Below are 27,246 nucleotides of genomic sequence, written 5' to 3'. Positions count from 1 at the left end.
GGGAGCATCTGTTACATGAGGAACTGTGTAGTCAAAGCCATTCGGATTCTACACAGTACAGATAAATTTTTAAAATTACATTTAAGCATCAGGACACCAGGCTTTTCATAGGTCACCATTAAAGAATAATTTGGTGTCGGGCGGTGGTGGCGCACGCCTTTAATCCCAGCACTTGGGAGGCAGAGGCAGGCGGATCTCTGTGAGTTCGAGACCAGCCTGGTCTACAAGAGCTAGTTCCAGGACAGGCTCCAAAACCACAGAGAAACCCTGTCTCGAACCCCCCCCCCCCAAAAGAATAATTTGGTGGAAGATCTTCTCAAAGGGCGTAGCTTTATCCTTCCTTAGTGCATTCGTCCATACCTTGTGTAGGCTAATAGCCTCAGGTCATGAGGAATCAAGTCTGGCTGAACTGTGCCATCGTCCCTAGCCAGAAAGAGTGACTTAGCTCTAACCTGTCCGGTCTGCTCCACCTGCAGAAACAATATGGCTGGGCATGGAAAACAACTCACTCTGATTCTAGACAAACCACACACAAAAAAAACCTGGAACTTTCTGGTATCTACTTATGTGCGGATACATGTCTTCCGACCCCACTGTTCCAATAAAGCAGTCTCAGCCGACTGAGGCAATCTGCTTCTCTGCCCCATTTTTCACACACCTTTTTGTAGCCTGGTTCCCTTCTTGTCTTCCAATCCTCCCTTCCCACTGCCTGCATCACGTGCCGGCGAACCGAACCGCGATTGGCTGTGGGTCTCCCTAGTGCTAGACGGAGAGCTGCCTGAGGACCGCATAGACATCCGCTCAGCTACAAGCGCGGGAAGAGGCTAGGCTGGCCGGGCACAAAAAGACAAGACTTCAATTCCCGGAGGGAAGACCAACCAGGCGGACCCCTAACCTCCCGGAAGTGACGAAACAGGGGCGAGCGGCGCTGCAGCCAGGCCTTCCCGAGCTGGGCCTGTCCGAGCGGGCCGCGCGCAGCATGGCGGAAGCGGAAGGGAGTTCTCTGCTCCTGTCGCAGCCGCCGCCGCCCCCTCCTCGGATGGCGGAAGTAGAAGCACCGACGGCGGCCGAGACGGACCTGAAGCAGTACCACGGGTCCGGTGGCATCGCCATGGACGTGGAGCGGAGCCGTTTCCCCTACTGCGTGGTATGGACGCCCATCCCGGTCCTCACGTGAGTGTCTTCCGGTGTCACCGCGAAGACGGGAAGAGCCCTAACGTCCTCCGGTGTGCCGTTCTAGATTTTTCTCAGACTTGGGGCAACCCTTACCCTGGGCCAACCGGCACCCGGTCCCTAGAACCCTGCCACCTGTACAGTGCGTTACCGCGCATGCATGCTTCCGTTCTTCATGGTTACCCCTAGTCTAATTGGGGAGGAGGACAAGGGTAGATCAGCGGGAAAGACAGGTAACTAGCAGGCTCGTAAGCTGCAGGTGTACAGAAAAGTCCTTTAACCATTATCTGAAGAAGTATGTTCATTCATTCCACCGTTTTTGGTTTTGTTTTCTTGTTTTTTGTTTTTCTGAGACAGGTTTTCTCTGTAGTTTTAGAGCCTGCCCTAGAACTCACTCTGTAGACCTGGCTGGCCTCGAACTCACAGAGATCCGCCTGTCTCTGCCTCCCGAGTGCTGGGATTAAAGGCGTGCGCCACCATTGCCCAGCTATTCCCCGTTTTGTTTTGTTTTTGTTTTTCACTCATTGAGCAAATGAACGCTTACTGGCCATCTGCTGTACGCAAGACGTTTTGCCTTTAGAAGCAAAGGTGAGTTTGATTGAGGCCACACTGATTCATGGAATGTCATCAAGGGGAGGCCCATGCCAACATTTAACCCCCCACATCTTCTGAGTTACAAACCAAATCAGATACCTAAGTGTCTGCCTCCTGGTGGAAGAAGAGAAGCAGGAACATAGGTGCAACTTCCTGCCCTCCCACTTTAGTATTTTTTTTTTTTTTTTGGTTTTTCGAGACAGGGTTTCTCTGTGGTTTTGGAGCCTGTCCTGGAACTAGCTCTTGTAGACCAGGCTGGTCTCGAACTCACAGAGATCCGCCTGCCTCTGCCTCCCAAGTGCTGGGATTAAAAGCGTACGCCACCACCGCTCGGCTCCCACTTTAGTCTTAACAACCTGGGCAGTTTGCAAGCTTTCATTTCCATTTCTTTGAATTACTTTATAGGAATCCTCTTCCCCCATGGTGAAGCTGAGTTTCTTGTAGAATTGCCTTGGTCTGTTTATTGCCCCAGCAAGAAGACATTCAGAAGTCAAGTTTACCAACTGTAATGTCTTTCAGCATGCCACAGCGCCCCTCACCTGTGGGCATGTGTGTTTTTGCCTCTTAAAATCAGCCACCAGGCATTGTGAATCACATCTTTAATCCCAGCACCCAGAGGCAGAGGCAGGCAGGTGTCAGAGGTCAGCTTGATGGTTGGCATTCCACCCCAGCCAGGCCTGCAGAGTGAGACCCAGTCTGCAACAAACAAAACCAGCCAAAGTGTGTGGAGAAGAAATCATCTTTAGCCTCAAATGTTGCTGATCCTAAAATCACTTTAATCTTTTGTTTTTGCATTTATTTGATTGGTTTTTTTTTTTTTTTTTTTTTTTTGGTTTTTCAAGACAGGGTTTCTCTGTGGCTTTGGAGCCTGTCCTGGAACTAGCTCTGTAGACCAGGCTGGTCTCGAACTCACAGAGATTCGCCTGCCTCTGCCTCCCGAGTGCTGGGATTAAAGGCGTGCGCCACCACCACCCGGCTTATTTGATTGGTTTTAAGACAAGATTTTTATATGTAGCCCAGCCTGGGCTGGTATTTATTATGTACCTCATATTGATTTTAAACTCCTGATCCCCCTGCCTCAGGCTTCTGGGTTCTGGAACTACAGGTATATAACACCCTATCCAGCTAATGACTCTAACTTTTGTGTTATGTTAAACAATTTGGGGAGATGGTTCAGTTGGTAAAGGGCTTGCCGTGTGAAGAGCCTAGCGTTGGAGTCCTGTCCCCCGTGAGAAACTAAATGCAGCAGTGCATTGCTTGCAATCCTAGAGCTGAGGGCGTGGGGATGAGAGGCTCTCTGAGGCTTGCTGGCCAGTGAGAGAGACTGTCTCAACTAGGGTGGGGACTGGGCATAGTGATGCACACCTGTGATCCCGGCACACCTGTGATCCCAGCACTCAGGAGACAGGCAAAAACGGATGGGAGTGGGGCCAAATCAGTGACTCGGTGGTTAAGAACACTTGTTGCTCTTGCAAACCAGGGTTCAATTCCCAGCGCCCTTGTGATAATACTCAGCTGTCTGTATCACCAGTTCCCGGGGATCTGATGGGCACCAGGCAAACAGGTGGTGCACAACATATACATGCATGCAGGGCAAAACCTTTAAATAAGTAAAAGTAAATAAGCCATAAAAGAAAAATACCGAAGTCTGAGTCTAGGCAGTGTAGTTCACATTTCTGATCTGAGAGCACTCCAAGAGATTAAGGTAGGAGGGTCCCTGAGAGTATCAAAGCCATCCTAGGCTACAGAGCAAGACCCAGGGCAACCTAGTGTTCCAGAGGGAGACCCTGGATCAAAAAACCAAAGCTAAAAAAAGAAAAACCAGAACAGCAACAACAACAACAACAAAAAAACAACTTACAATATGTGCTTGTTAATTCATTAAATGTTCCTCTAACACATTGGCTGATTGACTTGTTATGCCTCTGTAGCTGTAGGTAGCAAGGCCCTGGTGTATTAGGTATATAGCCACACCCTGGCAAGGAAAGCAGGTGCTGCTTGCTCCTGAGGTGATGGGAGGGTGGAGAATAACAAGTGACCAATGGAGAGAGCCAGGAAGAGAACGAACTGTGTGAGAACTTGTCATGCTAGCCCTGTTGGCCTTTTCCTCATCTCTTCATTTTAAAAAGTTAGTTATTTCTGCTAGGTGGTGGTGTCACGAGCCAGGAGATAGAGGCAGGTGGATCTCTGAGTTTGGGGCCAGCCTGGTCTACAGATTGAGTTCCAGGACAGCCAAGGCTACACAGAGAAACTCTGTTTTGAAATACACACAGACACACACACACACACACACACACACACACACACACACACACACACACACATTGCATCACAATTAATACATAATATATACTATTATATATTATATATAGTGCAATTAATATATAATACATATATATATATATTCTGTATGTGTATGAGTACCCATGGAGGTCAGAGGACAGCTTACAAGACTTAGTTCTTTTTGCCGCATGAGTCCTAGGAATCAAACAAGTCATTAGACTCACTCGGCACAGGTGCCTTTACACACTAAGCCATCGGATCAGCTCCTCGTTTTTAGAACTCTTTGTGGCATGGTCCTCTGCAGAGAAGTGGTAGCGGCTTGAGGTGGAGACACGGAGTTCCCCGCGGTCCAGGCTAGAAGCAGTGTACATCTTGGTTCTCTTCAGACTCTCTACTCCCATTGGAGGACTCACCCTTCAGCAGAAGAGACAGATATAGTTGTTTTGGTAATGACAAGACTATGTGAGTTTGCTGAATGCAGGGATAGATGTGGCATGGGGACTGTCATGCCTGTGAGAGGTAGATCCGAGGAAGACCATGAGCCCAAGACCTGTGCCCCACTTCTGAGCTGCTAACAATAGCTGCTGCTAATAACCAAACAGCTGAACATTTGCCGTTCATTGTCGTCATCGGTCCTTACGTCAGCTGTGGAAGCAGATGCTGTTGTGCTGTATGTAGATGAGGGGGTAAAGTCAGAAACTCCAGGGCTAGCAACTCCTTCATTCACTAACCCTTTACCAAGGACCACGTTTGTCCTAGGTCCAGAGGAGACAGCAGCTAACTGAGCTCTGGAGCATGCTTGACAAGATGTGTCGAGAGTTCTTTCCCTGGGACTTTGCTGGGCACAGTGCTTTAGCCTTGTCTCCCACACCTTCATTCCCAGTTCCATCAGCCGGGAGCTCAGAGCCAGGTCCCCTGCCAGCTGAAAGGAATCTGGTCTCAAAGAGTTTGGGATTGGGTTCTGAGCCAGGGGAGTCGTTGCCCACAATTCTTGGCTTCCGGCCTGTGTTCACTGCGATTGTCAGCGGCACACTGTCTCAGTCTGGTAGCAGGGTTTACTGACTGCCTTGGTGCAACACTGTGCACTCCACGTGTGCGCAGCGTTTTACATAGGTGGAAGGAAGCAGTGGGCCCTCAGCAAAGCACTTGTTACTCTGAAGGAAGATGGGAACGAAGAGCCTGCTCCAGCCTGCCCTAGAACTCACAACTCACTCTGTAGACCAGCCTGGCCTTGAGCTCACAGACATCCACCTGCCTCTGCCTCCCTAGTGCTGGGATTAAAGGTGTGTGCCACCACTGCCCAGCTCTAATATGTATTTTTAAAATGGGCGGGCAAAATATTTGCCTCGCAAACATAAGATTCCGAGAACCCATGCAAAGACTGGCATAGGAACTAGGCACCTGTAATCTCAGGACACCTATGGTGAGATGGCAGAGACAGGGAATCCCCAGACGTGCACAGGCTGCTAGCCTGGTGTACATGGCAGTAAGATCCTGTTAAGGGGCAGAAGACAAAGCAACACCCAAGGTCCTCTGACCTCCACACATACACTGTACACACAGAGAGCCTGACGGTCAAATCAGGGTAAATGGTGTATCCATTGCTTCAGCTACCATTTCTCTATGTTGGGAAGATTCGGAATACTCTCTGCTAACTCTTTTGGTCCTCTGGGAGAGCAGCAAGCACTCTTAGTTTATGGGCTGGAGGGACGGATCAGCAGTTAAGACCATGTAGTGTTAGAGCCCAAGCGTACTTCCCAGCCCCTGTGTCAGTGGCTGACAACCACTGCAAGGCCAGCTCAGTGGGATCCAATACTCGTGGGTACCCATTCTGCCTGCATGCAGACACATGCACATACACATAATTTAAAATAACATTTGCAATTTTTTTACTTTATTTTTAATGTGTGTATATACAGGAGTGAGTGTGTACGTGTGCGGGTCAGAGGACAGCTTTATGGAGTCATTTCTCCTACCATGTGAGCCCCAGGAGTCAAACTCGGGTCATCGGGCTTGGTGGCGGGCACCCTCACAGCTGAGCCACATCTTGCTAGTGCTAGTGCACTAACCTTAGATTTGCTTTGTCTTCTCTGGAACATTAACAGTGCTGTATTTTATATGCTTAGGTCAGGCTTTCTTTCAGGCGTGTGCTCTTGAGAGTCGATATTGTATGTAGACAGAAATAAACAGAAATGTGTTTTCATTGTTACCTGCAACTATTGCAAGGCTATGCTAGTTTTACTTACTTTGCTGTTAAACATGCATTTCCGTGTGTGTGTGTGTGTGTGTGGTTTCATTTATTTTTCAGACGCTTTATTTTGTATGGATGGATGTTTTGCTGTATGCATATATGTGCACTACATGCGTGCTTGTTGGTCATGGAGGTCAGAAGAGGGTTCACATCCTATGGAATTGGAATTAAGGAGTTGTGAGCTACTCTGTGGGTGCTGAGAACTGAACCCTGGTCTTCTGCAAGAACAGCAAGTGCTCTTAATGGCTAAGCCATTTCTCCATTCCCATTAGTTCTTTTTTTTATTATTATTATGTATACAATATTGTCTGTGTGTATGTCTGCAGGCCAGAAGAGGGCACCAGACCTCATTACAGATGGTTGTGAGCCACCATGTGGTTGCTGGGAATTGAACTCAGGACCTTTGGAAGAGCAGGCAGTGCTCTTAACCACTGAGCCATCTCTCCATCCCCGCCCCCCCATTCCCATTAGTTTTTGAGACAAACTGTTACTATATAGATAAGGCATGAACTCACAGAGATCTGCCTGCCTCTGCCTCCCAAGTGCTAGGATTCCAGGCGTATTCTAGCCATGTCCAGTTCAGTTGGGTTTTGTTACCTTGTTGTTGTTGTTGTTGTTACTGAGATAATTTACATACAACAAAAGATATACTTTAATTTTTTTTATTTTATGTCTATGGTGTTTTGCTTGCATACATGTCTGTGTAGTACATCTGTGTCTGGTGCCCACAAAGGTTAGGTGGTTATGAGTTGCCATGTGGGTGCTGGGAATTGAACCAAGTCCTCTAGAGAGCAGCCAGTGCTCTTAACCTCTGGGCCATCTTTCCAGCTCCAATAAAAAGTACACATTTTTATGAGCACAGTTCATTAAGGGTGTTTGTTTTTTACAGTTCTGGGGTTCAAGCCCAGGGCTTTGTTTATGTTAAGCAAGCACTCAGAGTACTATGTATGTTTTTGTCAGTGTTTGTGCACAGGGCCTTGTTTCTTTCTGTACATCCTCGGGCTGCTAAGGCATAGCCTACAGGGCCTGCCAGTTTCCCACGAGAGAGGTGTTTTATCTCCCCAGCAGAGTCCACGAGCTGGCTGCTCTGCGTCCTTTCCTGTGTTTGGTGTTGGTGTTAGTGTCCTTTATCAGGGATGGCAGAGGTGCAGGATATCCCAGTGTGCTCCGAGTCACAGTTGCCTTTCTTTGGTGCTTTCTCCCCTCCCTCGTGATGTGACTCGCCCTGAAGCAGTCTGACGTGCTTCCCCAACTGCCTAACCTGCTCTGTCCTTTCCCTGCCCTGTTTGCTTATAGGTGGTTTTTTCCCATTATCGGCCACATGGGCATCTGCACATCCACGGGAGTCATCCGGGACTTTGCCGGCCCCTATTTTGTTTCGGTGAGTCCCCATTTGCCCTGCCCTGGAGAGTCTACAGACTCACAGAGAGGGCCAGCCTGGACCCAGGAAGTCACAGAAAACTCTCAACCCTGGCCCTAGCCTTCTGCCCCTCACCAGTATTTGACCCCTTTCCTTCTCTTGCCTCCAGGACAGGCCAGGAGGGCAGTGTGGCCAGAGGAATCTTAAGTAACTGGCTCAGCCCTCTGCCCCCATCCCTGGGTACCAAGACATGGGTAGGGGTTAGAGGCAAGAGTGGAGTCAGCCCATCCAGGAACCACATCTCTGGACCTTCAGAAGGTGGGAGCCATGGTTGGGGGACAGGGGAGGCTGACACCCTAGGGTGGGGCTTTTAGACTGAACCAGCTGTGCTCTCAGATCTGCTTCCTGAGGATGGACCAGCGCTAGTCCAGTGGGCTGTTTCCAGATGAGCATGAGGCATTTGCTGTCTTTAGGTAGCTGAAGCTGGAATGAAGGGGTGTGATGGCATAGTCTGTTTGTATTAATGGTTATTACAGCCATCCTAACAGGGCAAGGCTTGTTGCTGTGAACTTAATACTTTTACTAGCTAGGCCTAGTGGATCATGCCTTTCTAATCCCAGCACTAAGGTAGGAGGATTGCCCAGAGTTTAAAGCCAGCCTGGGCTACATATTGAGTTCCATGTTAGTGTTGGGTATAGAGTTTGGCCCTGCTTCAAAAAACAAAACAAAGAGCTGGGCGGTGGTGGCGCACGCCTGTAATCCCAGCACTTGGGAGGCAGAGACAGGTGGATCTCTGTGAGTTCGAGGCCAGCCTGGTCTACCAAGGGAGTTCCAGGACAGGCTCCAAAGCTACAGAGAAACCCTATCTCAAAAAACCAAAAAAAAAAAACAAAAACAAAGCCAGGCATAGTAGCATGTGCATTTATTTCCAATACTCAGGAGGCAGAGATAGTGAGGTCAAGGACAGCCTAGTCTCCTTAGAAAGTTCCAGGACAGCCAGGGCTACATTGAGATACCCTGTCTCAATGTATAAAATTATATTTCTGGGGTGTTTGTGTGTCTACACAGGGAGTCTAGGACTCCCCAGTCTCCCTTATAAGAAAGGTCTGTGGGTCTGGCAGCCTCTGTCCTGCTCTGAAGGTGTCCCTCTCCGGTCCCATGTGAGCTATGAGTGTTGCGTTGAGCGGTCAGAGGCCGATGTTACAGCGTGAAGAGAGCTGTGGCCCATGATGAACGGTCAGAGACTGTGCTGAGGACGTCAGGGAGGCCCAGAGAAGCCCCTGCACTGCATTCTTCGCACAGAGCAGTGGCTCTGGCACTACAGATGCCATGCTGTGTCCCAACTCTGCTGTCCCTTCTAAGTCACTGCACTTCAGCCACTGGCACAGGGTGTCATTAGACTGGATGTAGTTTCTGCACTGACTTCTGCTCTTGTCTCTCAACAGGAAGACAACATGGCCTTTGGAAAGCCTGCCAAGTAAGTGAATAGTCTTGTGTCTAGCCCTAGGGCCAGGTTCCTCCTGCTCAGAGTAACTGGCCAGACCCCCTGTGAGACACAGCAGGAACCAGCACCCTGGGGACAGTTAGAACCCCTGAGTACACAGTGCCCTGTACCCGATGCCTAGTGTGTCAGTCCCTGTCTGGGCCTCATCTTGTAGACCATCCAGGTCTGGCCTCAGTTCTGGGAGGTTGTGTTTTCAATCCACGGCACAGGAGCACGGAAAGGATAGGACTCAGGCAAGGCCGCACAGTTAGGAAGCCTCAGAGCTAGCTCTTACAGCAAGTCTGTCTTCCTGTGTAGCCTGGAGTCCTTCCACGCTGGGGAACAAGCAGGCCATTTCAGGACTAGGAGGCTGCTTGGGGCTCCACTGTAGCTCTGCTTGGAGGGCGTGGTAGCCGCTCAGGTCTTTTGAGAACAAAGCAGGTTTCGCTGCAGCCCTGTCTTCAGCGCTGGGTGGTTCCTGTGACTCTGGGCCTGGTGACAATGCCTCAGAAGAACAGCAGGTATTCTGTGGCCCAAGACTGCACAGGAAGCTGCTGGACGAGCTGACCTGGAGCATAGCTCCCATCTCTGGCTTCCTCAGGCAGGTGGAGATGTGGTCTGGGGGTTCTTTGGGCTGTTTTTCAGAGTGTTTGTTGTCTGGTTTTGGTATTTCCAAAGGCAGTTTTATGCGGAGCCCCTGAGCACCACAGTCCAGACCACAGGGTTCTCCCTGCCGCACCTGCTGCTGGTTCCGTCGCTGTACCCCACCCCACCCCACTTCTGCCTGAGGCCATTGGTTCTAGAAATCTGAGTGGGGGAGAATGCTGCTGGGTCCCCCTCAGTGCGACACCTGCATCTCCCCCTCAGCTGCCAGTTGGTTCCCGACTCCTTGTTTTCCCCTGAATCCTCCAGCTGCTCAATCACTTATTTCTGGGACACACTGCACAGTTTATGCATGTTTCCCTCGTTCAAGCTGTTCCCACAGCCCCAGTACTGACCTGACCCCTCTGCCATCAGCCTAGACTCAGGTGTTCCCTCTGTCTGCATCCATTCAGTTGCCATGACAAAATGCCATTGAGTGGGTGGCTCATCAACATGTCTCAGCTTTGGAGAGTAGGAAAGCCAAGAACAGGGTGCTGGTATACTCAGTGCCTCGCGGGGGCCACGGGGCCTGCTGGTTCCCACACATGAAAAGGGTGGAGGGGTCTCTCAGGTCAGGATCACTGACCCCAACTGGAAGGGAGTTCCTCAGGGGTCAGGATTTTAACATAATAGGGAACAGCCCGTGGTGGTGGCAGTGGCACATGCCTTTAGATCCCAGCAGAGGCAAGCAGATCTGAGTTCAAGGCCAGTCTGATCTGTGAGTGAGTTCCAGGACAGCCAGGACCTCACCGTGAAACTCTGTCTCAAAGAAAAAAAAAAAATAGGAGCCAAACATTCCAACCACACGGTGCTCTGGACTAGGCTGAGTCCCCGGGAGCCATCGTGGCACTGGTGGTCTTGCCTGGTGACAATTGTTTCACTTCCTGGGGAGACGCGAACAGACTTGATTTCCGTATTTCCCACGTCTCAAAGAGCTCCCCTCCTTGAAGAAAGGGTTTCAATTGGGAGGAAATAGTCATGCCATACTAGACAAGGACCTGGTTGGCCCCATAGCCGTGGGCACCCCGCACAGAAATTGTTCATAAAGCTGGAAGAACACAGAGGGGCTGAGCCAGTGCCCAGAACTTTCCCTTTTCTCTTCAGGTTCTGGAAATTGGACCCCGCACAGGTGTATGCCAGTGGGCCCAACGCATGGGACACAGCTGTGCACGATGCATCTGAAGAGTACAAGCACCGCATGGTAGGTGGGACCTGGGGGCAGAGATTCTCCCTTCCCCTCCTCCCAGCCCAGTCTGACCCAGCTGCTCTTGTGTCTCCAGCACAATCTCTGCTGTGACAACTGCCACTCACACGTGGCGCTGGCCCTGAACCTGATGCGGTACAACAATAGCACCAACTGGAACATGGTGACACTCTGCTTCTTCTGCCTGATTTATGGGAAGTATGTCAGGTGAGTGGTGAGCCGTCTTCCCACCTGCAAGCCCCGCCCCCAGGCCACTCTCCAAGGAAGACTGTCACTGGAGTCCTTCAGTCACCAGGGACAGTTGAACAGAGACTGTGAGGTCTAATCTAGAGCGACCAAGCTCTTGGTGGAGAGCCAGGTGGCTGTAGCAAAGTCCTACTCCACATGGGTCCCTGTTGACCTATCAGTTGTTTACTGGGTGGCTGCTTCCGGGCTGTCCCTGGGAAAAGGACTGCAGTGGTTCTGGCTTCTAGGAGACCTATGAGCCTACAGGTGTTCAGGTCAATACTAAATAAGGTAAATTTAGATAAGCCGGGCGGTGGTGGCACACACCTTTAATCCCAGCACTCCTGAGGCAGAAGCAGGCAGATCTCTGAGTTCGAGGCAAGTCTGGTCTATGGAGCTAATTCCAGGACAGCCAGGGCTACACAGAGAGACCCTGTCTTAAAAAACAACAAAAAAATCTCTTGAGCAGGGCAGTGGTGGCGCACGCCTTTAATCCCAGCACTTGGGAGGCAGAGTCAGGCGGATCTCTGTGAGTTCGAGACCAGCCTGGTCTACAAGAGCTAGTTCCAGGACAGGCTCCAAAACCACAGAGAAACCCTGTCTCGAACCTCCACCCCCCAAAAAAAAAATCTCTTGGATAGTGTTCCCCTTCCACCTAGCCCCCCCCCCCCCCATGTCCTTTGTCAGAGGCAAGCTTCTGGATAGTTGAGCTCCTAGTCCAGGTTGGTCTTTGAAGCCACACCCTCATGACTTAAGACATTCAGAGAGAGAACTCAGGGTGGGTGAGTTTCTATATCCCACAGTAGAGCCCAGATTTAGGACCATCTCACACTTGAACTGAAGCCTCCCTCCCCACCCCACCCCCTTACCAACTTTGTGGTTTTTTTTTTAATATTTATTTATTTATTATGTATACAGTATTCTGTGTGTGTGACTGCATGCCAGAAGAGGGCACCAGACCTCATTACAGATGGTTGTGAGCCACCATGTGGTTGCTGGGATTTGAACTCATGACCTTTGGAAGAGCAGGCAATGCTCTTAACCTCTGAGCCATCTCTCCAGCCCCCCAACTTTGTTCTTAATTGTGCTTATCTTTAAGAGCTTCTGGAAGAGAAATTCTCAGGGGGCTTCTTTGCCCCTAGAAGGCTTTAGAAACTCCCCCCAAAAGCACATAACCGGGCACAGGATTAAGACAGAGCCAGGCATGAGTTGAGACCCTGACTCGTAGCCCTCTGCCTCTGGCCATCCATTTCCAGTCTTCTGTGGGTCTCACCCTCAAATGAGAGCCCCTGGTCACGAGTGACTGGGTGCGAGTGAGACTCGGTCCATTTGCTTCCTCCATGGCCTCCAGAGTAGGCATCAGACGAGGCCCTGTCCCTTGGCAAACTAAACTGAGGAATAAGTTCCAGGACCCTCCTAGGACCTTCAACCCTGTTGGGTCGGAAGGAGAGGGTTCTGGACCATCTGCCTGCTCACCTGACCATGCCCCTGTGCTCTCCCGTCAGTGTTGGAGCCTTCGTGAGGACGTGGCTGCCCTTTGTCCTTCTCCTGGGCATCATCCTGACCGTCAGTCTCGTCTTCAATCTGCGGTGATGGTTTTCAGATGACCCAAGCCCACCAGGCTCCCAAGGAGGCCCCTGCCACCTCTCCCTGGTCCCAGTCTTTATCCCCACCCTCAGGCAGCTAGTTTCCTGGGTTGGAAGTAGGGTCGGGGCTTGGGATGGAAGTGCCGAGGTAGAGTAAGATGAGGCCACTAAGGGCCTCCTTGTCCTCACCCTGTGGCATCCCCTTCACTGTCCTGGGAAGGCCTTCCCTTAGAGTGCCTCCTGCCACTGCCACTGGACTGCTTCTGCCATGCCCAGGACACAGTGAAGACATGGACCCAAACACTGGCCAGAGCTGGATTTTGAAGCTGCTTTCTGGCAGGTAGTCATGTCCCGACGTGGGGTGTGGTGTTGAGAAGTACTGTGAGCCAAGAGACTTGGGACCTTCTCTGCTGGCCTGAAGGGCTGGCTAGGCTCATCCATGTCTGCTAGAGCCGTGCTAGCATAGTGCTCACCATGGCCCCTCGTCTGGGCCCTGGCTAGCAAGGTAAATGGCATTACATGCAGAGTGGATCCCCTGTAAATCAGGTTAGGTGAACCGCACTTGTTTCCAGCCCAGGGAGCCCTCATGCTAGTGTTAGAACTCCTATTCCAAAGTGTGAGTAACCATCAGAGCAGCTGGTGCCACCATGGATCGACTGGGTCTACTTGTGGTTGCTGCAATGAACCCTGTGCAGCCTGCCTCACCCCTGCTCCTTCATAAGGGGCTCCCTGGCAGGAAATAAAGTTTCAAGTTGAGGTGGTGTCTGTCATTTTCTTCCTTCACACTCCACCCCCAGTTCCTTAAGCTCATGTATCCCTGGGGTCTTGGGGCAAAGCGATCTGGTTGCTAAAAGCATGTCTGAGTCTTTCCAGTTGGAGCTCTGGGGCACAGCATTCCCTGCCATTCCCTGTCTAGTTTCCAAATTTCCTTCTAGAAGGAATCTTCTTCCCTATGGGGAAATATTTGGCAATATGTTTGGGGTTGGGAGTAACCTGTTTCCTCAGCCAGGAGTGCCCAGTTGTTGTGAGCCAAGTGTATGGTGGCCATGGTGAAGTCCACATGCTAACCCCATGTTCCTTGTGTTCCTCACCATATACCAGCCTGTACGCACTTCTGATCCTTTGCTTTCCACCAAAGCCCAGCTCAAAGGCTGTTTCCTCTGTACTGGCCCTTATTGCGGAGCCTGGTTATGTAACCTCAACAGCCTTGTAAGGCAGGCACTATCAGTCTATGTGGCCGGTGAAGAAATGGACACCCACATAATTTGTCCAAGTTCAGAGGAAGCAAGAGACCCAAACACCAGTAGAGCCCCACTTAGAAAGGACACTTGAGCCTGAAAACTGGCAAGATAGGCTATCTTCCAGGTGCTGAGGTGGGAGGAGGGCCAGAGAAGCGTCCTTGAGGGAGGAGCCTGCTCTTGTCTCTTCCAGTGGGGGACACAATGGTGCAGGTGACCACTGACCACTTCCACAGGGGACACCAGTGGAAGGCGCCTGTGTAAATGCATGCTTTTGCTGACTCCCTCCATCCCTGTACATGAATCTAGGGGTTTATTCAATAGTGGTGAAACCTAAGAATGATTATTAGATAAGGAAAAAAAACTGAAAATAAGACCGACGAGAACAAGTCAGGGTGAGTGACAGCTTGGAGGTAAAGAGCCCTGGCTGCCCTGCCAGAGGATGGTGGCTCACAGCCATCAGAAAACCAAAACAGAAATAAACCAAACAGTGTGGGGCTGGAAGAATGGTTGCCCTTCCAGAGGTTCAGATTCCAGATGTGGTGCCTCACATCTAACCCCAGCTCAAGGGGTCCAGTGCCCTCTTCTGTTCTCCACAGGCACACATCTAGTGCACAAACACATGCAGACAAAACACCCACACACAAAAACAGTTAAAAACCAGCAAACTTGGGGGCTGGAGAGATGGCTCAGCGGTTAAGAGCATTGCCTGCTCTTCCAAAGGTCCTGAGTTCAATTCCCAGCAACCACATGGTGGCTCACAACCATCTGTAATAGGGTCTGGTGCTCTCTTCTGGCCTTCAGACATACACACAGAAAGAATATTGTATACATAATAAATAAATATTTAAAAAAAAAAAACCAGCAAACTTGAGGGCCAGAAACACGGCTCAGAGAGTAAGAGCACGTTCAGCCAAGGCCTGAGTCCAGTTTCTAGAACCCACGTAAAGGTGGAAGGAGAGGTTGGGCTCCTGCAAAGCCCTCTTCCATCCACATGGGCACCGTGGTATGCTTGAATTAAAAGATTTTACAAAAAATGATTTTTTAAAAGGGGGCCAAAGGTAAGGTGGTGGCGCACACCTTTAATCCCAGCACTTGGGAGGCAGAGGCAGGCAATCCTCTGTGAGTTCGAAGCCAGCCTAGTCTACAGAGAGAATTCCAGGACAGGGCTATGCAGAAAAACCAGGTCTCAAAAAGGGCTGGCGGAGGGAGTGGAAGGGGGGGGAAGCACCTGTTGCTCTTCCAGAGGAACTGGAATCCCAAACATTTACATGGTGGGTCACAACCATCTATAACTCCAGTTCCAGAGCCTGACACCCTTTTCTGGCTCCCTTGCACACCAAGCACTCATGTTTTACATATCTATATGTAGTCAAAGCATTTATACACATAAATAAAAGGATAGAGGTGGCCTCTAGTACCTAAGACCAGAATGTGGATAGTCACAGATCATGGTCCCAAAACAGGTTCTCCTAAGCAAGATGTGGTACTTGATAGTGAGAATGTGGGCTCCTCAGCTGGCTTTGGGAATCCAGGGCCCTTCAAATAGGAGGAGCTCCAAGGGGAGAGGAGACAAATGGCTGTTCTGTGAATGTGGATGGTCAGAGGTGCTAAAATGGCCATGGGCATTGGTCTGTTAGAGAGAGGACACCTGGCATCTATGACATGCCATCTGTACCAGATACCTATGTACCAGCTGTATGTACCAGACACCTGTGTACCAGCTATACCAGACACCCGTGTAGTGTACCAGCTGTGCCAGACACCCGTGTAGCGTACCAGCTGTACCAGGCACCTGTGTACCAGCTGTATGTACCAGACACCTGTGTACCAGCTGTACCAGGCACTTGTGCTTCTTGGGTCCCACTCCAGTTTGCATAGAAAGAAATTATTGCCCAAGGGGGGTTAAGAAACTTGCTCAAGGCCATATGGAATCTATCAAGGTTGCCTGGGGGCAACTCCATAGTCTTAGTGGCAACTCCTCTGTAATCCTCCCATTACTGAAGCTCTTAGAAAACTTTCTGGGCTGGAGAGATGGCTCAGTGGTTAAGAGCACTGACTGTTCTTCCAGAGGTCCTGAGTTCAATTTCCAGCAACCACATGGTGGCTCACAGCCATCTATAAGGAGACCTGGAGCCCCCTTCTGGCATGCGGGCACACATGGAAGGAATGCTGTACACATAATAAATACATAAATCTTAAAAAAAAATAAAAGAAAACTTTCTAACTTTGCTCTCAAAGCAGTTTTCTATTGGTCCTCTGTGGCAGAGAGGGTCTGCTACCCATTCCACAAATGGACCTGCCAAGTCCCTGAGCCAGCCCTGCAGGTATGGCATCCTTTGGTTACAGGGGAAATGCTGGGCCCCTGCCACAGCCATAGGGACCTGCAAAACTGGCCCTGGCTGCTCTGACAGCTGCTGTGGGTGCCCCAGTGCACCTGGGGAGCTGCAGTCCAGGCCCGGTTTTGCACCAGGCCCTGCTGAGGTGTCTCCTCCTCCTCCACCTCCTCAGGGCTGGGGCAGCTGCAGCTGGGCGAGTCAGCCTGTCTACCCACTGCTCTTCTGGGCTCTGAAACTCCTTCCTGGAGAGCTGGAGGTGCCTTCGAAGTTGCCCTCCCTTCTGGACCCCTCCAGGTAACACACCTCTCCTGCCAGTGGTCTAAGGGACAGGCACTGCCACCTGGTGTCCTGAGCATACTCTGGCACCTTGGGAGCTTTGGGTGGGGGAAGTACTAGCAAGTCTATGACTCTGGCCTGCCCAGGCAGATTGACATACTTTCTGTCACCAAAGGGTCTGTCCGATGGTGTCACTATGGGGTGGGAGGGTGGGGAGCACCAGGAGCTTGATCTGCCTCGGAAAGAGAAAGAATTTGAGGTAGAGAAAACTTGGACTTGGAGGCCCACAGCCCAGAGACTGAGCAGACTTGCAAAACAAGGCCAGGCCCAGTTCTGCCAAATGTTCCTCCGCTTTCACACACAGACACATCTGGTGGTCCCCAGGGCAGTAGGGTACACACCACAACACAGCCTGGGCTGGCCAACCACACAGGAAGAAATGCGCACACCCACACGGCACTATCTCCCAGAAAGTCACTTGCACATAGCGTCAACACTCCTTTGACATACAGTATGGTGCAACCACACAGCGCTTAGGCTAGGATGCTATCCCATCGCCTGACCTGCACATATGTCCACCCTGCTAATGCAGCAGTTCAGCACAACACAGCAATGCTCGTACACCATGCCACAGAAGAGTCCCAAGCCGCCCTCCTAGCTGGCACCTCCAGCACAGCCATTCTGGGAAGCAGTCACTGGCAGCGCACAGGCGTCTGCCCAGGGCTACACAGATGCGGATGTGCAGAACCCCCCCCCCCCGGGAAAGCAGGGTAGGAGAGGACACCTGCTTGCTAGGCTTGGTCACTGACTCAGCTGGGAGGGGACAGGGGCAGGAAGAGACAGGCACAAGCCAGGACCTGCCTCTGAGCTTCCCTGCTCCCACTTCAACTCCACCTGAAGGCCTGGCATGGAAGAGGTGGGAACGAGAGGAGAGACTGCCTGGTGAGAACAGGCCAGGGCCACTACTGAGTGCTGGGCCCTTGCCACGTCCACACGCCCCTCTCAGCTGGCAATGTTTTCCTTCCGGAGTGGCTGTGGTGCCTGGGCATGAGTTGTTTTGCCACCTGGGGCCTCCAGCCAAGTTTGGGGGTTGGGGAGCCCCTGTAATCAGAGGGGCTCAGAATCTCCTCCAACCAAGAGGGTAGTGCTGTTGTCGGGGAGTCCCAGGGCGGGTGGCCTCAGTGGAACTGGGTGCTGTGGTTACCTTGCCGGGGGGAGGAAGTTGGGGGTGAGGTTGGGGAGGAGGTTGCCTCAGACAGGAAGGCCAAATGAGCCAGGGCAGGGTGGAGGGAGGCGAAGGCAGAGGCAAGCTGGGTTGGGAGGCTCCCTGGATAGGGGGGCTTAAGCGTGAGCAGTGGAGAAGGCTGGGTGTGCATTTGCGTGCTTGTGCAGGTATATTTGCGCATTTCACTAACAATCAGGTTATGTCGTGTGCAAAGTACTGACTTCCTGTTCACAGCTGGGTTAAATGGGCAGAGAGAGAGAGAGAGAGAGAGAGAGAGAGAGAGAGAGTGTGTGTGTGTGTGTGTGTGTGTATGTATGTGTGAGAGAAAAGCTGGCAAGATCTGTGAATATGCAGGGATCTGTTTGTGAGTAGTTGTCTCATTTGTGTGGACATATTGTGTGCAGATTTAAGATTTACTGTGCGGGCTGGAGAGATGGCTCAGAGGTTAAGAACACTGACTGAGTTAAATTCCCAGCACCCACATGGTGGCTCACAACCGAGATCTGGTGCCTTCTTCTGGCCAGTAAAAACATACATGCAGACAGACACTGTGTACATAATAAATACATCTTCAAAAAAATTTTAAAAAAAGATTTACTGTGCACAGCTCTTGGGTTCAGGTCTCTTGTGTTGTGTGCACAGTCCCGTCATCGGGAACGTGTGTAGGTTACCTGTCTTTGTCCAGGTACCCTTGTGCCCATACAACTGTGACTAGAACAGCGGGTACACGCGCCAGTGTGCACTGGCTTGCAGTTCTCTGTGTATTCTTAGGGGCATGTGCACTGTGCTCTGTGCCCTTGTAGCCTTCTTTAAGTGCATCCCCCCCCCACGCTCCACCTCACCTTGACCTGGCCTTCCTTTGATTGCTCTATAACTTGTGTGTGTGCTTGGGAGAGAACAGGCCATTGACTCCAGGAGGCGCTGTGTATCTGAGAAGATAATGACCCTTGGTCTATCCCCAGGAAGCTACATATGCCCAGCTGGGGCACAACCCCAGCTGATGCCCCAGAGAGGCCACACATCTCAGGAGAGGCTTTGGGCCCTGCCCTCCCTCCCCATGGCATATGGGCCAGAACCGGACGCTGAGGGATTGCTGGACCTCAGCTTCCTGACAGAGGAGGAGCAGGAGGCCATCACTGATGTCCTCAAACGAGATGCCCGCCTACGCCAACTGGAGGAGGGACGGGTCAGGTGAGACAGGACCGCCACCAGTCAGAAGGAAGGGATTCAGGGTCCTTGGAGGCTGCATGTTGGGTCTGGGTGGTTCTTGGCTTAACTCCCTGGTTTCCACTGACCTTGGCCAACTCCAAACCTGTACCAGGTCCTCCCTCAAGTCCCCCTGTCTCTGGGCTTTCCACCTTGGGACAGGACACTTGGACAGACATCACCTGTCCTTAATACTCTGCTGGCCCCTCCCCAGCCTCAGAACATAGCATCAGAGCCTCTAAGTGAGTCTACAAGTCACCCTGATTGGTCCCTGTCAGCTCCCCGTCTCATCCATTTCCCTATAAGCCCCACCCAGATATCCATAAACCTGTTCTAGCCATGCAGTGCTCCCAAATCCGAGTACTCCTCCAAGCCTAAGATGCAGCAGAGGCCAAGGACTGTAAGGGTGACAAACACTGTTGGGGCAGCTGTGTAAACTGGGGCCGCTGCCTTGACCTTGAACCTCACCATTCTCAGCTAAAACAGAGCAAAGGGTCCATGGAGATGGCTCCATGGGTAAAGCGCTCACTGCATAGCCGCGAGGAGGAGCTCAGAGCTCCAGCACCCATGTAAATGCCAGGGCAGTATGGTGGCCCACCCATAGTCCCAGTACTTGGGCAATAATGATGGGGAATTCCTGGAGCCAGCTGTCTGGCTAGGCTCGCTAAATCAGTGAGCTCTATGCAAGTGAGACACCTTGCCTCAATACATACATATATATATATATATGTATATATATATATATATATATATATGTTACAGAAGGATGGGCCAACTTCAGTTACTGACCTCCACATGCAAATGCATGTGACCACATACATGGGAGCACACACACATGCATGCACACCATACATACATTACACATACATGTGTTATAAATAAACTACCAGGCATGGCCTGCAATAACCACTTCATGAATAATGATTATTATGCTTCTAAACCTTAGAGAATTCCAACTTAGCCTTTAAGAAATAATTCACAGGTTCGAGACCAGCCTGGTCTACAAGAGCTAGTTCCAGGACAGGCTCCAAAACCACAGAGAAACCCTGTCTCGAAAAACCAAAAAAAAAAAAAAAAAAAAAAAAAAAAAAAAAAAAAAAGAAAGAAAGAATTCACAGGTCAGCTCCTCCAGGAAGCCTTCCTGGGTTCCTACAGAAGGTCCTCTTACCTCCATCACTGAACTTTCTAGTCTGGATTCCGTCCCCTCAGTAGCCTGAGCGGCTCCAGGACAAGGGTCATGTGTGTTGCTGTTGAGCCCCTGTCCCTGGTCCAGAGTGGGTGTCAGGAAGGCTGGTTAGGTGAGTAGAGACAGCCGTGTTCTCCACTATCTTCTAGCAAGCTCCGAGCCTCGCTGGCAGACCCCGGGCAGCTGAAGATCCTGACGGGGGACTGGTTCCAAGAAGCACGCTCCCAGCGGCATCAGCATGCCCATTTTGGGTCTGACCTTGTCAGGGCCTCCATCCGCAGGAAGAAGACCTCCAGGGGTGAGGAGGAAGGGGGAGCTTTGGAAAGCCAAGGGTGCAGACTGTAAATGGGCAGGGCTGGGCTCTGGGTTCTAGTCCCGCCCCCCACTGAGTGTCTGAGTAGCCCCACCCTCTGCGGGCTATAGGAGGTGGATGGGCATCTCCCGTGGGCCATAGCCATGACGGGGCATCCGGAGAATGGAGGCTCATAGAGTTTCTCTCCTGAGCCCAGGAGACCAGACTCTGGGAAGTGATGGTGAGGCAGAGGCTGCTGGGATAGACACTGCAGAGGAAGAGCCAGAGCCAAGGTGAGGAGAAGGCATAGAGAGGAGAGGGGGCTGCCAGAGTTGCCCAGCCCTGAAAAACCCGGCTCCCTCCTTCTAGGGTCTCCATAGAGATGGCTGCTCCAGAGAGGCACATCAAGACCCAAGTGAGTACCCAGTGCCTGAATAAGCCAATAACAAGCACTTTGTGCTTCCAAATGGGGATACATGCTAGGGGAGGAACCCCCGTTACTGGGAATCTGGGGATTTGGGCAGCTCTCTTCTGTGCTCAGGGCTTCACCACCTTGATCCACCTGTGGCCTGGACCAAGCCTCTAAGGCAACTGTAAAGCCAGATATAAAGAATAAGGCCTCAGTGGTGGTGAATGCCTTTAATCCCAGCACTCGGGAGGCAGAGACAGGCAGATCTCTGAGTTCGAGGCCAGCCTGGTCTATAAGAGCTAGTGCCAGGACAGGCTCCAAAGCTACAGAGAAACCCTGTCTCAAAAAACTAAAAAACCCCAGCACCACATAAACCAGGCGTGGAGGCCTGTATCTTGGCACTCAGTAGGTAGAAACAGGAGGAACGGGAGTTCAAGCTCATCCTCAACCACACATGAGGCGCGAAGCCAGCCTACTACCAAAAAAAATGGGGTTGGGTTAAAGCAGGTGAGGCTGAGGCCAGGGACTCAGATGTTACCGCCCCACCGACTGAACCTAGGAGTCAGGCTGGCACATCAGGAGGGACAGGCCTGGGATGCCAGGGTGTGAAGTACAGGCCTGACTGGTCCTGCAGCTGGTAGCCAGCCCTGCCCTGAGGGCAGCCCTACTCCAACACTGAGGTGAGCTGGCTGGAGTCTCTGACCTCTGACCCCAGCATAACCCTTGACCCCTTCCTCATTAACCCCCATCATGAGCTCTACCCTTTGCTTTCCTCAGGGACCTGGTTTTCCCTCACCATATGTAGCCTCAAAGACTTCAGATCATGAGGAGGAACCCCAGGCTCAGGAAGGTGAGTGGGAGGGTGAGCTGGGGAGCAGAAGATATTGAGGCGATCAGAGGCAGTGTTTAGTGAACCCCCCCCCAACTACCATGTTCACCTTCCTCTTTTCTCTGCCCTCCCACCCGCAATGGGGAGCCCCAGGTCATCTCTCGGGCCTGAAGCTGACAGGAGACTAGAGTTCTTAACAAGTCCCTCCAGGTTTGCTTAGCAACACACACAGGAGAGGGGCTCTCTCAGTAGCTTGTGCCCCACCAGCCCCCGACCAAGGGGGTGTGCAGGTGGCAGAGACGGACCCAGCGCTGGATCCTGAGCCGAGGGCGGAGCAGGAGTCCTGGCCGTCTGCAGCCCAGGTAGGCGGGAGTAGCCAGTTCGGCTGTTCTCAAGACCGGGAACGGATTCCAGACAGAGAGTGTGTCTGCCCCGGGGATGAGACCTGTCGGTGCCCCCTGCACAGTCCGGGGAAGTAGAGGATGCCCCTATCACTTCTCCCCTCTCCAGATCAAGGCGACCTCCGAGATCCTGGAGAATGGGGAAGAGGCCCCAGGACTCGGCCCTTCACTCAACCGCATGCTCAGCAGCAGCTCCTCTGTGTCCAGCCTCAATTCCTCCACGGTGAAGGACTAGGGAGGGGCTGGGCGGGGTGCCCAGGCAAGTCCTGCGGTGGGAAGCCTGCCTGGGACCCTGACCTCCCACCCCGCCCCGCCTGCAGCTGAGCGGCAGCCTGATGAGTCTGTCGGGGGAACCTGAGGCTGGCACCGTGCAGGTGCGGGGTTCGGTGCACTTCGCACTGCGCTACGAGCCGGGCGCTGCGGAGCTGCGAGTACAGGTGATTCAGTGTCAGGGATTGGCCGCCGCCAGACGTCGCCGCTCAGATCCGTGAGTGACTACCCTGCATATAGGCTGTAGGGGGTTTGGGGGGGGGCGAGGGCACTCCTAGACCCAGCCTGCCACTCAACTTGCCTCAGCCTCAGTTTCCTCCTCTTCAAAATGGGCACGGAAGTGTAATTGGGAGGCATGCTAAATTGGATACCTGTTAATTGATTAGCACCAGGCCTCCACGCGGAGCCGCTGTGTTCTGGTGATTGGGGAAGCCCCCAGAGCCGGATGATGGTTCTGGAAGGGCCCCCTTCTTACCTCCAGCCTTCACCTCCCTCATCTAGCTACGTGAAAACCTACCTCCTCCCGGATAAGCAGAACAAGCGCAAGACGTCGGTGAAGAAACGGAATCTGAACCCCATCTTCAATGAGACTCTGCGGGTGAGGCGACAAGGGTGTTGTCATCCCCTCCTCGCCCCCTGAAAAAAACTGGTTGCCCTTTGTGGCGGCGTGAGTGGCAGGGTCCACCCAGCTAATCTCACTGGTGGCTCTGGGCCTTGTTCTGTGAGGGGAATGACAAAATGACCCGGCCTCTGCTGGTTAGCACAATCCAAAGCCTGGCAATTTGTGCTGGGTTGTGGTAATGAGACCCTAGTTAGCCTAGAATCAGGATTCCATCTTCGCAAGGAGCGTGGGGAGACCAGCTCCGGTCAACAGGCATGCCACAGCCATGCCAGGGGCCTCCAGCGTGCTCCACTGAAACTCACCTCCTGTCCCTAGCACTCCGTCCAGCAAGCTGATCTCCCAGGACGCGTACTGAAGCTGTCCGTGTGGCACCGCGAAAGTCTGGGTCGCAACATCTTTCTGGGAGAGGTCGAAGTTCCCCTAGACACGTGGAACTGGGGCTCTGAGGCTACGTGGCTCCCCCTACAGCCCCGGGTAAGGGCTGGTGTGCAATCGAACACAGATGTCCCTCCTTTACCCCACGGACCACCAAGCACCTGCAGAAGGTTCCACAGAGCCTCGCTGGGCCTCAAACTGCTTGTTACCCTTAGGCAAGGCTTGCCAGCCAGGATGCCCCTTCCTGGAGAGTGTTGCCCATCGTCCTCAGCGGAGCCCTGTCCCCAATACTCTTCTCTCAACCACCATATCCCAGCTGCCTCTGGAGACACTACCCCCTGACTTGTTTCACCACTGAAAGGCCCACCTCCCGCTTTTTCAGGTTCCCCCGTCTCCAGACGAGCTTCCCAGCCGTGGACTGCTCTCTCTGTCCCTCAAGTACATCCCTGCCGGCTCAGAGGGTAAGTGAGAGGCCAAGCTGGACAGGCCCCTGGGATGTGAGAGACCTGTTCCATGAGGTGGTGGTCTGAACTGGAGTGTCCCCACAGGAGGAGGACAGCCTCTGAGTGGGGAGCTACACTTCTGGGTAAAGGAAGCTCAGGGCCTCGTGCCACTGCGGCCAGGATCCCTGGACACTTACATACAATGGTGAGAGGCAGCGTGACATGTCGTTCAGTACCTTCGTTCTGCTTCCAACCTCTGACCAACCTGTCCTTCCAACCCAGATCAGTTGGAAGTGATCAGCTGGGCAAAGGGTTGGGGTCCTGCGACAGCTGGTGGGGTGCTTGCTTAGCAGGCATGAGGTCCTGGCTTGGCTCCCTACAAACTACATAAACTAGGGTTGGAGGCAGAGGGGTCAGTTCAAGGTCATCCATGGCTGCACAGGTTATATAAGACCCTGTCTTAAAGGTTTAGGCGAGGCATGGTGGCATGTGTTTTTAATTCCAGCACTTGGGAGCCAGAGGCAAGTGCATCTCTGTAAGCTCCAGGATAACCTGGTCAGCCAAGATGACAGAGTAAGACCCTGAACCCTGTCTTTTTCTTTTTGGTTTTTGAGACAGGGTGGGTTGTTTGTTTTGTTTTGTTCTTTTTTTTTTTTTCCGAGACAGGTTTTCTCTGTAGCTTTGGAGCCTGTCCTGGAACTAGCTCTAGTAAACCAGGCTGGCCTCAAACTCACAGAGAGATCCACCTGCCCCTGCCTCCCTAGTGCTGGGATTAAAGGCATGCATTACCACTGCCTGGCAAGACCCCGTCTTACAAAAAAAAAAAAAAAGGTGGGGTCAGGGGAATTGAGGAACTGTGTCTTAGCTAGGGTTTCTATTGCTGTGATGAAACACCAAAAATGACCAAAAAGCAAGTTGGGGAGGAAAGGATTTAATTGGCTTATACTCCCACATTGAAAGAAGTCAGGGGGCTGGAGAGACAGCTCAGTGGTTAAAAGCATTGCCTGCTCTTCCAAAGGTCATGAGTTCAATTCCCGGCAACCACATGGTGGCTCACAACCATCTGTAATGAGGTCTGGTGCCCTCTTCTGGCCTGCAGACATACGTTCAGACAGAATATTGTATACATAATAAATAAATATTTAAAAAAAAAAAGAAAGAAGTCAGGACAGGAACTCAAGCAGGAAAGCAACCTGAAGGCAGGAGCTGGCTTACTCCTCGTGGCTTACTCAGGCTGCTTTCTTAGAGAACCCAATACAGCCAGCTCAGGGGTTGCCCAACCCACAGTGGAATGGGCCCTCTCACACCAATCACTAGTGAGGGACATACTCTGTAGTTGCCCACAGCCAATCTTAATGGAGGCATATTTCTGTCTTGCTGCTATTTTTTGAGACAGGGTTTCTCTGTATAACAGCTCTGGCTGTCCTGAAACTCAATTTGTAGACCAGGCTGGCCTTGAACTCACAGAGCTATACCTGTTTCTTCCCCTGAGTGCTGGGATTAAAGGACTGTGCTACCACCGCCTGGCACGAAGGCGTTTTCTTAGTTGGGATTCCTTCCTCTCAGAGGGCTCTAGCCCAGTGGTTCTCAACCTGTGGGTCACAACCCCTTTGAGGGTCACAATATCTGATATTTACATTATGATTCACAACAGTATCGAAATTACAGTTATGATGCAGCAACAAAATAATTTCCTGGTTGGGGGGTCACCACCACAGGGTCACAGTGTCAGGAAGGCTGAGAGCCATGCTCTAGTCTGCGTCAGGCTGACAGAGAATCAGCCGGTACAGGCTCCATTCTGTGGAGGCTGTGTACCCATAGCACTTACCACACCCAGAAAGCCACAAGGGCCCCTTCTTGGAAATCTTGGAAGGACAAGCTATGGAGCTTGGTCCTGAACTTGTAATTCACTGAACGGTGACTGTGGTTGTCTTTCATCGTGTTGGGGACCAAAATGCTTCAGAGGCACCCCAAGTAGTGTTCTACCACTGAGTTACACCTTCAGCCCTGTGGTTTTCAAAGTAGGCTTTGGAGAACCTCTGAGCATTTCTGGGTACCCTCAAGAAGTAAAGTGGAGGCAGATCAGTCTGACTCTGGGTTCCCGTTTGGGTTTTCTGTTACTGCACATCCGAGGAACATTCTGCAGAATGGTTCAGAGGCTCTGGAAACTCAAGGGGGTGGGCAGGGAATACTGGAGGTCATCGGGCCAGGAAAAAGCAGAATTGCATTTCAGAGACTTCTCTCTGGGATCCCGGGAACAGTAGTTATCAGTTTCAAGAGCGACCATCAAGAGAGGACTGGTGTAAAGGTCCCCAAGCAGAGAGGGCTGGAGGGCTGGTCTCAGGCAGGGGCCAGGGGAACACGGACATATGAAAGGACAGGCCATGGTCACTGGCTGGCTTAGCTAGGGAGTGTTAAGGGGTGGGTCACTCAATACCAGCCCTCATTTCTTACCTGTCTCAGCTCAGTGCTACCTGACGACAGTCGGGCCAGCCGGCAACGCACGAGAGTGATTCGGCGAAGCCTCAGCCCTGTGTTCAACCACACCATGGTTTATGATGGCTTCGGGCCTGCCGACCTACGCCAAGCCTGTGCTGAGCTCTCCCTGTGGGACCACGGGGCCCTGGCCAGTCGCCAGCTGGGGGGCACACGCCTCAGCCTTGGTACAGGTGAGCAGAGCAGGGCCCGGAGGGGAGTCAAACTTGGAGGCCTGGGCTCCAGGGGGTGGCCTTGAACCCTGGCTGTCCTGGAACTCACTTTGTAACCCAGGCTGGTTTCGAACTCAGATCTGCCTGCCACTGCCTCTCAAGTACCGGGACCACCACACCTGGCTTCACTTCCCTTTTTTAAAACTGTCTTCAAAGAACTGGGGGTGACTGGGTAGAGAGCATAATCTGGAACAAGAAACTTTTTTGGGGGGAACCTGAGGTGTCCAAAGGGACAGCACCCTTCACTCTGGCCCACCCATCTCCAGGCAGCAGCTATGGGCTCCAAGTGCCCTGGATGGATTCCACACCTGAGGAAAAGCAGCTGTGGCAGACACTCCTGGAGCGTCCATGTGAGTGGGTGGATGGCCTTCTGCCCCTCAGAACCAACCTGGTCCCCAGGGCATAGCCCTGTTAAACCCCTCTGTGTACCCCACCAAAGTATACCCATGGCTGGAGTCAATAAAGTCTGTCCATGGAGCCACCGCCTACCGAGCAGGGGATGAGGTCTGAGTGGTAAGGAGTTAGCATAAAAGAGCCCAGGGAATGAAAAAGGGTCACTCAGACATGGAGACCTCAGGGAACTGCTCCTTGGACACCCCACCCACCCCCCCACTCTTCCGAAGATG

General features: G+C 52.1%; 2 protein-coding genes across 3 annotated transcripts; both read left to right on the top strand.

Moving 5' to 3' along the window:
* The first annotated feature begins 792 nt into the window (after positions 1-792).
* Positions 793-13,557, top strand: Tmem222 (transmembrane protein 222). The gene is made up of 6 exons (XM_075945435.1): positions 793-1,173; positions 7,598-7,682; positions 9,107-9,138; positions 10,891-10,987; positions 11,067-11,197; positions 12,721-13,557. The coding sequence occupies exons 1-6, from the start codon at positions 980-982 to the stop codon at positions 12,806-12,808; spliced, it is 627 nt and encodes a 208-aa protein (XP_075801550.1). The 5' UTR covers positions 793-979; the 3' UTR covers positions 12,809-13,557.
* Positions 13,558-16,560: 3,003 nt separating this feature from the next.
* Positions 16,561-27,181, top strand: Sytl1 (synaptotagmin like 1). 2 transcript variants are annotated; one of them, XM_075946412.1, is made up of 15 exons: positions 16,561-16,672; positions 18,842-19,070; positions 20,421-20,569; positions 20,781-20,856; positions 20,933-20,978; positions 21,750-21,822; positions 22,069-22,163; positions 22,312-22,425; positions 22,523-22,689; positions 22,974-23,070; positions 23,410-23,568; positions 23,852-23,930; positions 24,018-24,117; positions 26,376-26,581; positions 26,887-27,181. In XM_075946412.1, exons 2-15 carry the CDS (start codon positions 18,880-18,882, stop codon positions 27,024-27,026), a joined length of 1,692 nt encoding a protein of 563 aa, XP_075802527.1. In that variant the 5' UTR covers positions 16,561-16,672; positions 18,842-18,879; the 3' UTR covers positions 27,027-27,181. The 2 variants fall into 2 exon arrangements, with proteins under 2 accessions (XP_075802527.1, XP_075802526.1); XM_075946411.1 differs by having other exon boundaries at positions 22,054-22,163.
* Positions 27,182-27,246: the final 65 nt, after the last annotated feature.

The sequence above is a fragment of the Microtus pennsylvanicus genome, chromosome 13, assembly GCF_037038515.1.
Source record: "Microtus pennsylvanicus isolate mMicPen1 chromosome 13, mMicPen1.hap1, whole genome shotgun sequence".
Lineage (NCBI taxonomy): Eukaryota > Metazoa > Chordata > Mammalia > Rodentia > Cricetidae > Microtus > Microtus pennsylvanicus.
This window is presented reverse-complemented; position numbering and strand designations above follow the sequence as displayed.